Raw genomic sequence first — 14,759 nt, 5'->3', positions numbered from 1 at the left:
TGCAGAGCGACATGACTTTCACGCACAGCTCGTAATACCTTTCAGACAATTATTAAACCTTGCTTTATTGAAAAGAGCCTCTGAGTCCTGGCCAGCAAGCAGGAAAAATCTCAGAGCCCATGAGCAATTTGTTCCTCTGCCAAGGCTGCTTATTTCCATAAATATCTCGATTAATATTAAAAACAAACATGGCGCTCTTAAACAAAGCATCATATTTACCAAGCATTTAAAGATAAGTATATTAAGAACAACTCTGGTGTATCTGGAGTCATCTGGGATCAGATGAGCTGTGAGATTTTTTCCAAGTTAATGTCAAGTTACATGTCTAAATGTATTAATTTGATTTGTTCACTTGATGCTTTTCTATTAATTTAATAAGCATCTTAGCAAACTACAGTTTCCGGTAGCTTCCCCAACACTGATACATATTTATGGTAATTATGTGTGAGTGTGTGATATCACTCCTGATGGATTGATCGGGGTCCGGTGAGGGAGGGATTCAGCTCTTATACTGCAGTGGGCAGAGATCAATAAAACTCAGGGGCGAGAGAAAGAGAGCCACAGTATATCAAGATTAAATAAATGTACAGCTCACTCATGGGCTCACGCCTTGCTCAGGGAATCATGGGGGCTGGAGCGGCTGTGCGAGGAGAGAGCGAGAGTGATTCACAGCGTTGCATGAAGACAGCCTTATTGAAACATAAATTAGTTTGGTTGCATTTTTTCAGCAGCCTGAGACTGACTTCAGATACAGTCAGAACCGCTAAAGAGACACTGAGATGCCCAGCTTTCAGAATAACCACACGGACACTGAACATCTGCCATTTGTTGATTAAAAAAAAGAGCAGATTTTGATACTTCAGAGGGACAAGGGCTTGTGTGGGAACTAGTGATGCACCGGCAATCGAAGATATTCAGCCCAAAATGAATTTTTAGTTTTGGCTGAAACAGAATTCATGTAATTAATGCTTCTCAGATTTTGAATGTTTTAGTGTCTATTTCATGCACTCATAGGTAAACTACAACAGGTAAACAGGAAGCTAGTTCTAGGTTGACAATATTAATAGGTCATTTTTAATCTTCATTATCTCTGCTTGAACAAAACATTATTTGAGCAAGCCTTTTGATTGAATCAAAATCTGAGATTTCAAATAAATTGCTTGTCTATTTTATAACAAAATTGAAACTATAAATGTGGTTCTGAAGTTTGTTTGTTTTCCGCCGCCTCTTTTCAAGCAGCATGTGAAGCGGTCATTTTTACTTCTTCACTACTAGTTATAACATGAGATAAAGAAAAAAATAATATCAGAAAGCATGCTGAAAGAAAGAGTACAACAGTACAAAAGTTGTCAATAAAACAGCTTGTAAACGTAATATTTAGCTCAGAAGTCCATTTAGAGAGAAGCATTTTGCTAAATATATGCACTATATTACATATTCATTATATTTTTGCTTTAACTGTTGTCTTCATTATTTAATGCATGTTTAAATAAATATGTATTTTTATTACAGCCACTGTTTAAATGTTTGCATATCAACAACAACTTAATATAGCATTAAAAACCGCCTTGTGTGCAATTAAATGTTTTACATTTTTAAATTATTAATATAAATTATTAACCAATTATTTAAATATATATATACATACATTTCCAGCTTCAGCTTTGGCTAAACAAAAACTTGAAAACTTTGGTTTTGTAAAAATTAATCGGTCACCCATTAGTTTGGAGACCAATTCTCACTAATAACTACTTTTATCTCAATGAACTCCTTATTTGCAGCTTATTAATAGTTAGATAGGAAGAATTAAGGGATCGAAAATATGGTCATAATATGTGATTTATAAGCACTAATAAACAACCAATACGCTAGTAATATGCATGCTAATAAGCAACATGTTAATAATGAGAACTGGTCCCTAAACTAAAGTGTTACCAAAAATTCATTTCCGTGCATCACTACTGGGAACTTTACAATGAATTTTCAGCGGGTTAAATGTCTTAAAGCAGCATGCACAGGTCTGTTGAGTTTCAACATCAGCAACAGCATTCACGACCCATTTAACGTCCATAATGTGATGCATTTCTGAAAACAATAATATAAAGTGTTATCATCTATTTCAGATGAACCTGCTCCTGCATGACTCATAAAAACAAAACAAACTGTGATGGATGGCTTTATATCTCAGCCAGATGGTCGCGTCCTGTAAGCGGCTGGTTCTTGAGCTAGAATAAGCTGCAGTGTAGAACAGACTTCATGTAGTTTAGTCAAAGCTCTGGCTACAGTAACAGGAGACTAGTGAAAGACAGATGAGGATTAGAACGTGGAAGGTCTGACCTGCAGAGAGTCTCGGCCGCGTCCTGGGCGTCTGCATCTCCTGCCGCGCGTGAGGCAGCATGTGGTAGCGCTTGGCCTCGTTGACCAGATCTCGGCAAGCCTCCGACGATTTAATCAGCTCCTCATTGTCCACCACGTTCAGCAGGTAACTGGGGTGAATGAATGGAAGTCTAACGACGGCCAGCAACTCGGATATGTGCTGTGTGAGAGAGAAGTATATTCACCATGTGATTTCAGTCAGAGCCACTTCTCTGTAATTTTTACAAATATAAAGCACCATTTATTCTGATAAAACGAATGTGAATCTTCAACTATGAACAAGCTGTCAGTATCTCGTATGCTATTGGTACACATGATTGTAACGGTCCTCAATTTATTTTAATTTGGACAAGACTAAAGCAACACTTGCAGTTCATTAAGTAAGTCGAGAACAGTTCGGATTGATTCGGTGAATACAGAGTCATTAGAATTAATTCATGAATTTAAAACCGATTTTAGACTCTTTAACAGATTAATTTCAAAGAACTGGCACAAAAAAACAAACAAATCAGAATCACGTATATACAGTACTATCATACAAATGTATTTTTTATTTTTTAAAGAAATTCATACTTTTATTCAACAAGGATGCATTCAAGTGACAGTAAAGACATTTATACTTTTACAAATAAGTTTGTAAACCTTCTATTATTCAAAAGATCCTGTAACATGGTTACTACAAAAATATCAAGAAGCACAACTGTAAAAATGTTTTAGAATGATTTCTGAAGGATAATGTGGCATTGACGACTGGAGTAATGATGCTGGAAATTCAGCTTTGCATCACAGGAATAAATAACATTTCAAAATACATTCAAATAGAAAACAGCTATTTTAAATTGCAATCATATTTCAGAATATTATTGGTTATACTGCATTTTGCATTAAATGCGGCCTTTGTGAGCATTAGAGACATTCAAACTGAAGACAGTCCATGGCCAGCTTGTTTGCTGAGAGTCATCCTCAGTGGGGTGTTTTGCTCACGTCAGTGTTAAACGCTGTAAACACGAGCTGACAGGGACAGCAGCCAAGCCGACCCTCTCACCTCTGAGCTCACAACACATTACATAAACATCCGTAAGAAACACTGACACGGCCCGTGCCTACACCTGGGCTTCTGTTGGGGAGAGAGATTTCCCTGATCTAACCTTGACAAAGTACTCGTACAAGCCATTCCTCAACATTTAGTAGTGAAAGTGCATATTCAATAAGAGCAAAAAGTAGGACGAGACTTAATTTTATCTAATGTGAATTTAATGAATTGTGAAAAGTATGTAGAGGCTGAAGGTCAAAATCACACTCGAGAGCACATCCATGTATTCTAAAGTCTTCTTTTTCAAACCTATCAGTATTTCAATTATCGCTGTAACTTTAATTACCTTAATCATTAAATTACTGCATTTATTGGCAAGATTAGAAAGGTTGCATTATCTACAAAAGTAGCCTAATGGTGTGGTGCGGGAGAGAAGCACGTGACGAGGAAGATGATGATACAAAGTCTTTAATGATCCACATAGGGGTAATCCACAGGGAGAAGGCAGAAACACACGTACACATCGATGGGACCGGACAACCAAACGCTGAACAGAATGCAACTAAGGGGAACTTAAAGAAGGGAATTTACAAGACACACCTGAACATAGTGACACTATTAACATGAGACAGAAACTAGGTCACACAGAGAACATCTATCTCAAAGTTGAATAAATAAATATTAATTTAGCTAGTTGGGTATTTAGCAAAATGAATGAATGAATGAATATCAACAAAAATAATCAACATGGTAATAAGTTGTGGCCTAGTGGTTAGAGAGTTTGACTCCTAACCCCTAGGGTTGTGGGTTCGAGTCTCAGGCCGGCAATAACACGACTAAGGTGCCCTTGAGCAAGGCACCAACTGCTCCCCGGGCGCCGCAGCATAAATGATGCCCACTGCTCCGGGTGTGTGTTCACAGTGTGTGTGTGTGTGTGTTCACGGTGTGTGTGTGCACTTTGGATGGGTTAAATGCAGAGCACGAATTCTGAGTATGGGTCACCATACTTGGCTGTATGTCACGTCACTTTTTTTTTTCTATTATAATGAACTAATTAATATTATAATTAATAATAAATATGTATTAATTATTTTAGTTAGTTTATAAACTGGCTATTTAACTATTTAACCAATATTTAACATGAATAATAATATATATATATATATATATATACTGTATTAATAATATATACTGTATATACATTATATTAATCTACATAATTGGTTATTCATAAAAAATAAAAATAAAACATAAAAACACATTAAATCACAATGCACATTAAGCCTGTAGTTATACTGTGAACAACAGATCAAGCTATGATAAATAAACAATATCATTAATATTTAGTTACTTCAACCATTATTAAAGTTTTATAAATACACTTACATTAGTAATAATCTAAATAAATAAACAAATAAAGGAATTATACACACACACACACACACACACACACACACATACATATATATATATATATATATAAAGTGTCAGGTGGTTATTATTTTATATATATTTTTATATATATATATATATATATATATATATATATATATATATATATATATATATACACAATCTCTTGACTTCCCTTACCCAGTATCCCTAAACAAAAACAGTTTGTTTAGCAAACATGTTCCACAAACAATAGAAGGCAAGAGACCAGGTGCACACAATGGCCATAGAGAGATTTTCAGACATGTGTGCCAGCTCTCGACATGACTTTACACAGATTTGGCTAAACCATCCAAAATGTGTGCCGGATCTATACTTTTAGGTTTACCTCACGGCACTGGCAAGACTTCCACCTTGATGGAATGTTAATTGTTCTGTGTTTACATGTGCATCATTTGCATATTGATTTAAAAAACCAGCACGCTTGGTTTAGCATATGTCCCCCCCAACAGGATCACATATCGTTGAACTGTTCCTGAATCCCGACTGTGAGATCAGGGATTAAGGATGGCAGAATGGGCCTGATCCCAGTGAGGATCTGATCTAAAATAATGTCACGGCAGACGGACGCTCCCCTGGCGCAGTTCCCTTCCCCCTCACCACACTCCTGCCAGCGTACGGGTTTAACCGACCCAGCCAAACCGCTCTGGACTGGTTAGAGAAAATAATCACGAGCTCCCGGCTCGACCCGGCCGCCGGGACCAGACGAGAGGGGATTTGAGCTCCAGCTCATAAATCTGAACAACTAAATGCATTGCTGGTGCTTGTAGGCTTCTGTCTTGTGCCAGACTATTAAGTGATGGTGATAAAATATGCAACCCTCCAGAAGAAACGAAAGATGCAGCAGCAGCTCAGTGGTGACAGATTTGCCCCTGAAGGATAAAAAAATGCAATGGAGGAAAGAAACCACGGACTCAGGGGATACTAAGATGAACAATTCCTCTTCAATCCACATCGTAATGTAAACACCAGCCTTTAAAGACAAATTTGCAGTAGAGTGTTTATTTAGAGATCATGAGTAGACCTTAATAAAAGACACAACAACAACAATATTATTATTATTATTATTATTATTATTATTATATCGATTCTAATGTTAAAATCTAAATTGAAACATTTTGATAAAAAACTATGAACATTAATATATTACTATATTTTATCACATATATACATGTGATTTATGTCCTAATTTTAATAATAAAATAATGCAATGTATTAAATGTAATACATTTACATTTAATACATATTTCAGCATTTTATATTAATACATGTTAAAACTGTGTTGAAATATTCAAAATATTCAAAGCATATTAGAAATTATTAGACAATTACAAATTATTTTAAATACACTTGAATACACACAGACATACACACAAATACATAATTATATATATTTATATATCACAATTTTATTATACATTTTATAACATTTCTAATTGTGTGATGTCATTATATAATTTGATATCTTTACATAACTTGATAATAAAACACAAGTTTTAACATTTAATATAAACATTAATAATAATTTTTCATACAAAATATTTTTCTTTTTTTAATTTTAACACATAAATATAACAAACATAACATAAATATATATAACTTAATGTTCATTTTAAACTAAATTTTTATATTTTAAAAATTACAATATCATATTTTAACATTCAAAAATATTTAACAAAAAATTAAGATTACTATTAATACACTGTATTATATTGGTTATTTATGTAAATATACATAATCTGTTATATCTATTTATTTGTTTTAACTATTTTATATCACAACGTCACACTATTAAATATTTTTATTTTTATTTTAAATTTAAATTTGCTTTAACCTAAAATTACAGCATCATCTGCCCACCCTCATATTGCTCTAAACTTGTAAGGCTAAATACTTTGACTAAACATGACATATCTGCCCCCCTTTATTATCAAAACAATGCTTTTGAAATGTTTGTGCACTGCAGCTTCAGCTAGATTTAGAATTAGAAGCCCCTTTTTTCCAGCTGTGTTGGGCTGTTTTTCCTCTGTCGGACCTCTAACCCAGCACACACTGCTGTAGAAGCTCACCCATCACATGCGGTTGTGTGAATTATTCAGCCATAAACAGCACAGGGAGACTCACGCTGAGGGCATTAGTAGCACACAGCCGCTCCTCCCACACATCCCATATCCTCTGCCTCATTTCTATTCATGTATCCAGCACCTTGTGCTTAGACTCCTTCCAATGCTAGGCTCAATTTGTCAGTGAGCTTAACGACGCCAATCTCCTGCCCATTAAATCAACGCTAAAGGGATCTGACATCCTGCCATTTGGGTTCTGCCTGATGGACTTCATCAGGAGGGCGTGTCAGGGTCGCATCCGTGAATGAGCTGTAATTCACACACCTGAGGCTCCCGGAGCGGCCAGCAAAGTCCCTATCTGCGCTCTGTCAGCTTGCAGAGCTATTTGTCTTCGTGTCTAGGCATGCCGTTAGCACATTTCCCTTCTGTCATCCAGGACCTCTGGGACAGAGGGTCCTTCTGCTCCTATAATGTAATTGTCAGGTGTTGATCACCACAGAGAGAGAGGGACGCATGTGGGAGTGACGGGCCGATGTGCCGTATGCATGCATGAGGAGAATGAAGATCACATAACCTGCTCTCAGCACCAGAAACATTCATTAATAAATGCAGTCTAAGGCTCATATTTATGGAACTTATATTTTTTTACATTTCTTTTTATATTTCAAGATTTTACATTTCTATATTAGATATATCTCTATTTAAATAACTAATATTTTTTTCAAATATTTAGCAATATGCTCTACTACTACTACTATACACACTACAAATATAAATACTGTAAAAATACACATTAATTTTATTATCAAAAATATTTTCCCAAATATATATATATATATATATATATATATATATATATATATATATATATATATATATATATATATATACACACACACACACACACACACCCACACACTGAACAAAATAATAAATGGAACACTTTTGTTTTTGGCCCCATTTTTCATGAGCTGAACTCAGAGATCTAAGACTTTTTCTATTTACAGAAAAGGCCTATTTCTCAAATATTGTTCAAAAATCTGTCTAAATCTGTGTTAGGGAGCACTTCTCCTTTGCAGAGATAATCCATCCAGCTCACAGGTGTAGCATATCAAGATGCTGATTAGACAACATGATTATTGCACAGGTGTGCCTTAGGCTGGCCACAATAAAAGACCACTCTAAAATGTGCAGTTTTATCACACAGCCCAATGCCACAGATTGGCATGTTGACTGCAGGAATGTCCACCAGAGATGTTGCCCGTGCATTGAATGTTCATTTATCTACCATAAGCTGTCTCCAAAGGTGTTTCAAAGAATTTGGCACTACATCCAACCGGCCTCGCAACCGCAGACCACGTGTAACCACACAAGCCCAGGACCTCGACATCCAGCATCTTCACCTCCAAGACTGTCTGAGACCAGCCACCATACAGCTGCTGCAACAAACCAAAGAATCTCTGCACAAACTGTCAGAAACCATCTCAGGGAAGCTCATCTGCATGCCTGTCGTCCTCATCAGGGTCTCGACCTGACTGCAGTTTGTTGTCATAACCGACTTGAGTGGGCAAATGCTCACATTCGATGGCGTCTGGCATCTTACCATACTGTGACAACGTGTCCCCGGTGCAACACCGAAAATAAAACATTACAAACGAGGCATTTGTTGCATCCAGTGGGGACATAATTAATGATTATAATGACTTATACTGTCTTTTTATTCATTACGTATTGTGCCGCATAATCCTAAAACCATGTTGTGATCGGAGAAACGATAAACAAGCAGCATTATTCTACACTGCTCAAAACTCGCGTTTGAATCATCAGTGGCAAATTCTTTTAATATGAAAATGTGCTTACAGGCTGTGAGTCAGAAGCATCAGACTGTCCTTGCAAAGTTGGAACTGCCCCACTTTATAGAAACAAGCCTTTATTTGTAGACGGCATTGTAGGCTACTTTCCCAGGTTTAGGAAACAGTCCCCCGTAAAAAATGCATTGCACACATGTGATTATTTGGGTTTAATTTTTCCGGAACAGTGTTGTTAATACAACTTAACCACTGATTTCTAGTTGTGACCTCATTTGGAAGACCAACCAAAGTAATTTTGCTTTCACAACGAAACACACAGCATTACACAGCGGTGGCTACAGCAACAATACTACAGCAAGAATAAAAGTTATGCCTTCTTTCTTTGCAATGTTATGTAAATCGTCCCACAGTGATGTAGACATGTTGGGGTGGGTTTATTGAGGTGTTTTAGGAGAGCATGGACAATTCTAAACTTTTATAAAGAATACCTCTTTGGGTTTGTGATTGTAATCTTTTTAACTTCAGAGATCTTGCCTATGCAAAAACAGCTTGTAACCCCCCAAAGAGAAAGGAAAACTTGAAATCGCATCATATGACCCCTTTAAGTGTCTTGCTTAAGGGCACAATGGTGATCACTCATCTCTTGCTCCTTGCAGAGATCGAACAAGCAATTTTCCACCTCCACACCGCGCCACTTAAAAAAGTTTTATGCATTTGCTCGACTCATTGAATATGCAAGAGGTATTGGCTTACCAGTGAGACATAGCACGGCATCTCACCTTGCCGTCCCAAACTCAATACTTACGCGACTCAGCGGCCACATTAAACGTGCATACGCAACATCAACTCGAAAAGCATCTGAGCCACAGAGACAAAAGAAGTGAACGCATCAAAGCACAACACACACAGTGATGCACACTGACTCTCACGCCAGGGCTAATCAGTCTGAAGGCATGCTGGGCTACAATGACAGAGTCTAGGTGTGAACCTGCTGGGGGCCATACGGTGACAAGAAGCGCACATGGGGGCATTTTCCACTTTCTGCCGTCTGCTTGACAGCAGGAAGCAGCATCTGGGTGTCTATTGCTCTGTTCCGAGACCTAGAGAGCTGCCTACCTAGACAGCATCCTAAAATCATGAAACCTCATAAATTACTGATTTGAAACGCTTTAAATTGGCACTAATTCTGTGTACACTCCACATGAGATATTACTCACTAACGCTGCAATACTCAAATCAACATTAGATTACACAGTTTGCACAAATAATACGTTCTGAAAAATAAAGTTAAATGTTAATAGGTCTTCTTGAAACCACAGATGCCAATAAAGAGCCTTCATTTTTAAAAGTGTAGGTAAAATGACAAACTTTTGTATCTGTACTTTACAGTATTTAAGTAAATCAATATTTATTCATTAACATTTTTCACACTTTGTCCCCAATCTTGGATTTTCACTTGATTTATATTGTTGTTGTCTTCTTTGTATTACAAATTTTTAAATATTTAAAGTGACTTACAAAAACGGCACAAAGCCTTAGTTACAACAAATGCTTAATATCTTAAATATATTGCACCTCAAGTAAATGTATCTTTACTTAAGAATGTTCAAGACAATATTTTTTTACAGTGAAATTTTTAGCCAAAACAATGCATCTTAAAAGCCTTTCAGTCATGAGCACGCTTCTGTTAAACTGTTTAAAACACTGCCTCCACAGGCAGCTCAGGTTTAGAAGCAGAGCAAATGTGTGTGAGAGGCCTCATGTTGTTTTAATGCAGAAGAAACCAAGTGTGGAGAAACTTTATTTAGTCTCCCTTAAATATAACATCAGCCAGACAGAAAGAAATGAGCCATTGAAATATTGTCTCAAACACTAAACAGAGGAGTTCAGCCGGGGGGGTATCCCTTCCTGAGAGAGAGAGAGAAACCCAAGCAAAGAGGGGAAAACTCTGTTCGCACTGAAGTGAGATTCAGTTGGTCTTATGCCTGGCTTTCAGCTTTTGAAAGAATGAACACAACAGAGATGTATGCATAGGAACCGAAGTTGACTCACCGTCTCAATAAAGCGTAACAGTGGCTGGCCGTTTTCTCAGCAGTCTTAGTTCCTCAAGCATTTTTCTCATTCATTTCCATATTGCAGCCATTTCAAAAATGTCTCTAATAAGTACTTCTAAGACATGAACCAATCCAACTAGCACTGAGATTTACACTCCTGAATCCAAGCCAAAAAATACAAATAAAAATAAAAAAGAGGTATTAATGAATAAACAATCCCAATATTTTAATTTAAATATGAGAGTTTTTACTTTTATTAGTAATAAAAAAATAATCTTATTCAATTGTAATCGAAATGCTGTGATTAACTTTTACTTCTTGTTTTGTGGTAGATTAATAGTGCTCTGATAAAATATAATAAATGTGATTTATTGGCAAAAATACATCACATTTTGTAACTTGTAGCATAACTAATTCTTCAAAACAGCAAAACACTGCTGTCCCTCACAATGTTTTAACTCGAATTAGAGTGTTTCTACTTTTATTAGCAATAAAAAATAAATAAAAAATATTCAATTGTCATTGAAACGCTTTGACTCTAAGATTTGCTTTTTATGGTAGATTTGTGGTAAACAGTAGATAAAAAAAAATGCAAAAAATAAATCACATGTTGCAGTGTAACTACTTCTTCAAAACAGCGGTTTTAAATATTAATTTTCAATGTAGCTCCTCCAACGCTGATTACACAGGCTGTTTTTGTTTCTACTGTGACTTTAAGACATCTATTTGTATATAGCACACAGAGATATATCCCCAGAAATCAACTAGTTAACTGTTTTTAAACTGATTAATGCACATGAATCATTTAAATGAGCTAACTCACTGAAATGAATCAAACTTCCCAGTTCAACATGATGATAAGGGTTTATAAGAATGAGTTTATTATCGGATGCAAGAACAAACGGATAATACTATTAAAGCGATAGTTCACCCAAAAATGAAAATTACCCTATGATTTACCCCCCGAGCCGAGGGAAGCACGTTTTATATGGATGGATGCACTTTTTTGGGTTTAAAAATCTCAACCACCATTCACTGCCATAATAAAGCTTGGAAGAGCTTGGATTTTCATTTGAAAATCTTCATAAAAAAATTTTTTATGTATATGAATCATCCAACCAATTCACTGAAATGAGTCAAACGTCCCAGTGCAACATAATGAGAGCGTTCAGAAGAACGAGTTTGATTATCAACTAATGCCTTTGCATTGTAAACTCTAGAGTACTTCCGCATAGTAGATTTAACTTGTATTTTCACTGAGCCAGAAAAGATCCTGTTATTTTATTATGTGAAATTAATAACTCGTACAATACAGATAAATAACATAAAAAATAAACAGACCAATAACCACCCAGGATATTTGATCTGCAAACGATAATAAAATTATGTACTTCTCTGCTATATATTTACTTAACTGTTTTAACATAGACTAAATATTCATTTCGAATAGGTAATAATCCAGCCGTCATGTCTTTAGACTAGGACTGAATGAGGGGTGCGACTGAAGTCCTCAGTAACATCTGCAAATTCAAGTTCAAGTTCTGATCTCATTACAAGGCTGGGAAGTGGGAAGATTCTCCTCTATGCCCTTAAGTCAAGCATGACCCCGGCAGCTAATGAGTACTGTCTGCTAGGACTGAGCATCAACGCCTTTACATTCATTGTTATTTTCTGACTGCTGAATTAGATATCCCCGCTGAGGGTGAATGCAGATTGCCCCCTTGTGCAAAAACCATCATTAAGCATTCTTTTCAGCTGCATATTAGTTCTCTCGTCAAAGGAGATGCAATTAATCAACCTTCTTTGTCAGACGACTCACCGGTGACGATAAAGTGTTGTATGAAATTGTCTGGGGCGTTTCTTTAATGGTTCCGCTGCGCAGGACTTGGCAGGATTTTAAGTGTCTAATTGAAAGCGTGCGGGCCGGACTCCGGACATGTTGTGGAAAGGGTTTGGATTTTAACTTGTGCTCGGCAGGATCTGAGTAATCTCTGGCTTATGCATATTAAGTAGCTGATGAAATGTTTGCCCAGTAATTGTAATTTACTGATAGTAATCAGATTGCCATAATTAATTGATTTGGAGGAAAGCCCTCAAATTGTGTGACTCATATGTTCAATGAAGTGCAACAGTTACTGTTCACTGTTAAAGCAACCTTGCAAATGTATTGTGGTGTCCGGTGTTTACTTGAGGTATTTATTTCTATTTTATATTTATATATTGCTTGTGTTTATATAATTGCTGTGTCATTTTTTGTATGATAACTGTTTTAAGCCGAGAGTCTCACACAAAATTTCGTTATGTGTGAGCATAATGACAATAAAACATTCTGATTCTGATTCTGATTCAAAACGAAGGTTCTAAAATAAAATAAAATAAAATAAAATAAAATAAAATAAAATAAAATAAAATAAAATAAAATAAAATAAAATAAAATTTTTCAATCAGTTTTCCAAAGATAAATATACCGAAAAATTGCTCAAAGATCAAACTCAAATCAAAGACTATCAAAGAGTAATGCTCAAAAGTTTGAGGCTGGTAAAATTACATTTCGCCATTACTTTAGTCTTCAGTGTCACATGATCCTTCAGAAATCCTTCTAATATGCTGGTTTACTGTTCAACATATATGTATTATTTTTAATATTATAACAGCATTAGAAATCGAATAACATTAGAAATAGAAATCTTTTGTAACATTATAAATGTCTTCACTGTCACTTTTGGTCAATTTAATACAACTTTCCTTAATAAAAGCAATTTTTTTTAAAGAAAAATCAAAAACCCTGAAATGTTACTGACCTAAAGCTTTTCAATGTATATTTTAAAGTGTATGTATAGTGTACAAGTAGTTTGAGAATGTAGGGAGACTGATTCGATTACATTATTCACAATGCTTCATGGGAGTGATTCTGTGATGGTTGGATTCATTGGTAGTGTAGACCTTCTCTTGGAACTGCACAGCTAAACACAATTTTAAAAGTAAGTTATTGAGATATAAAAATAGAAATAAAGCATAATGATGGCTTCAACAGAAGCATCGATTAACAACCTCAAGAGCTCACTGCAGTGTTAAAAATCAATTCCACTATGGAGATAATAAATGGGATTTTTGTCAAGCAAATGGGCCATGCAAAACAAAAGCTCTTAAAATATTATAATTATTGCACCAAAAAAAGTGAGGGAAATTATTTATAAAATGTCTAAATGGTTGTTACTGTGACTCTGGATGCCTTCCTTGATAATTTTTAGCCAGAACGATGTGCAAAGTGGACCATATTTTATGTTGATAGTAAAATCTCTGTGTGTTCTGAATGTTTCAGTAATTCCGGCTGATCTTTCACACTCATTAAGCAAGTGTTAAAACACACGGATAAGTACTTTTATACCTCTAAATGACATTCTCAATCCAATTTCTTCCCACGGTCTCTCACAAACAGGTCCAGATCGGTAAGAGTCACGCAACACTATAAATCACCCAGTCCATCTAGACGTATGACTACTGGACCAAGGACAAAGTAAGGATCATTTACTAACATTAGGACAGGGCAGATTATTCACATCTCATGCAGGAGCTCTGCGCCGGTCCCAGGTGTGCCGTAAGAGGCTCTATTTAAAGCTTGCCTCCTTCCCCAGCGGCCTGAGCGGGCCCTTGTGATACAAGCACATAAAAAGCACGTTGACTCACTGTAATAAACTAATGCAAATTGTGCAGCGGCGTGAAGGATTGCACAATAAAGATCCATACATCACTGCGCACGGAGGTCTGGCAGCTGCACTCAGCCCACACGGGCAATGCGCCGCCCGCTAATTTACCACTAATTTACCGTGAAGCAAAAAAGTTGTTATTTTTTCATTATCTATACTTTCAGTCCAAAAATGATTCCCATCTCTCGTCCATCTCTGACCTCTGAGACGTTTGCTCAGAGCAACAACAAACATTTGCCTTATATTTGTGCATCGACTGTGAC

The 14,759-nt window shown here is 36.1% G+C and overlaps 1 protein-coding gene across 4 annotated transcripts in view; it reads right to left on the bottom strand.

The window, feature by feature from the left end:
• Positions 1–14,759, bottom strand: part of LOC132092162 (kelch-like protein 29) — a 240,087-nt gene that overhangs the window by 35,861 nt on the left and 189,467 nt on the right. For all 4 annotated transcript variants that reach the window (XM_059498263.1, XM_059498264.1, XM_059498266.1 and 1 more), the window contains one exon: positions 2,338–2,536. In XM_059498263.1, the coding sequence (XP_059354246.1) occupies positions 2,338–2,536 (199 nt within the window). The remainder of the gene's footprint in view (positions 1–2,337; positions 2,537–14,759) is intronic.

Source organism: Carassius carassius, chromosome 18, assembly GCF_963082965.1.
Source record: "Carassius carassius chromosome 18, fCarCar2.1, whole genome shotgun sequence".
NCBI lineage: Eukaryota > Metazoa > Chordata > Actinopteri > Cypriniformes > Cyprinidae > Carassius > Carassius carassius.
Note: the sequence above shows the minus strand (reverse complement) of the source record. Positions and strands in the feature narration are given on the sequence as shown.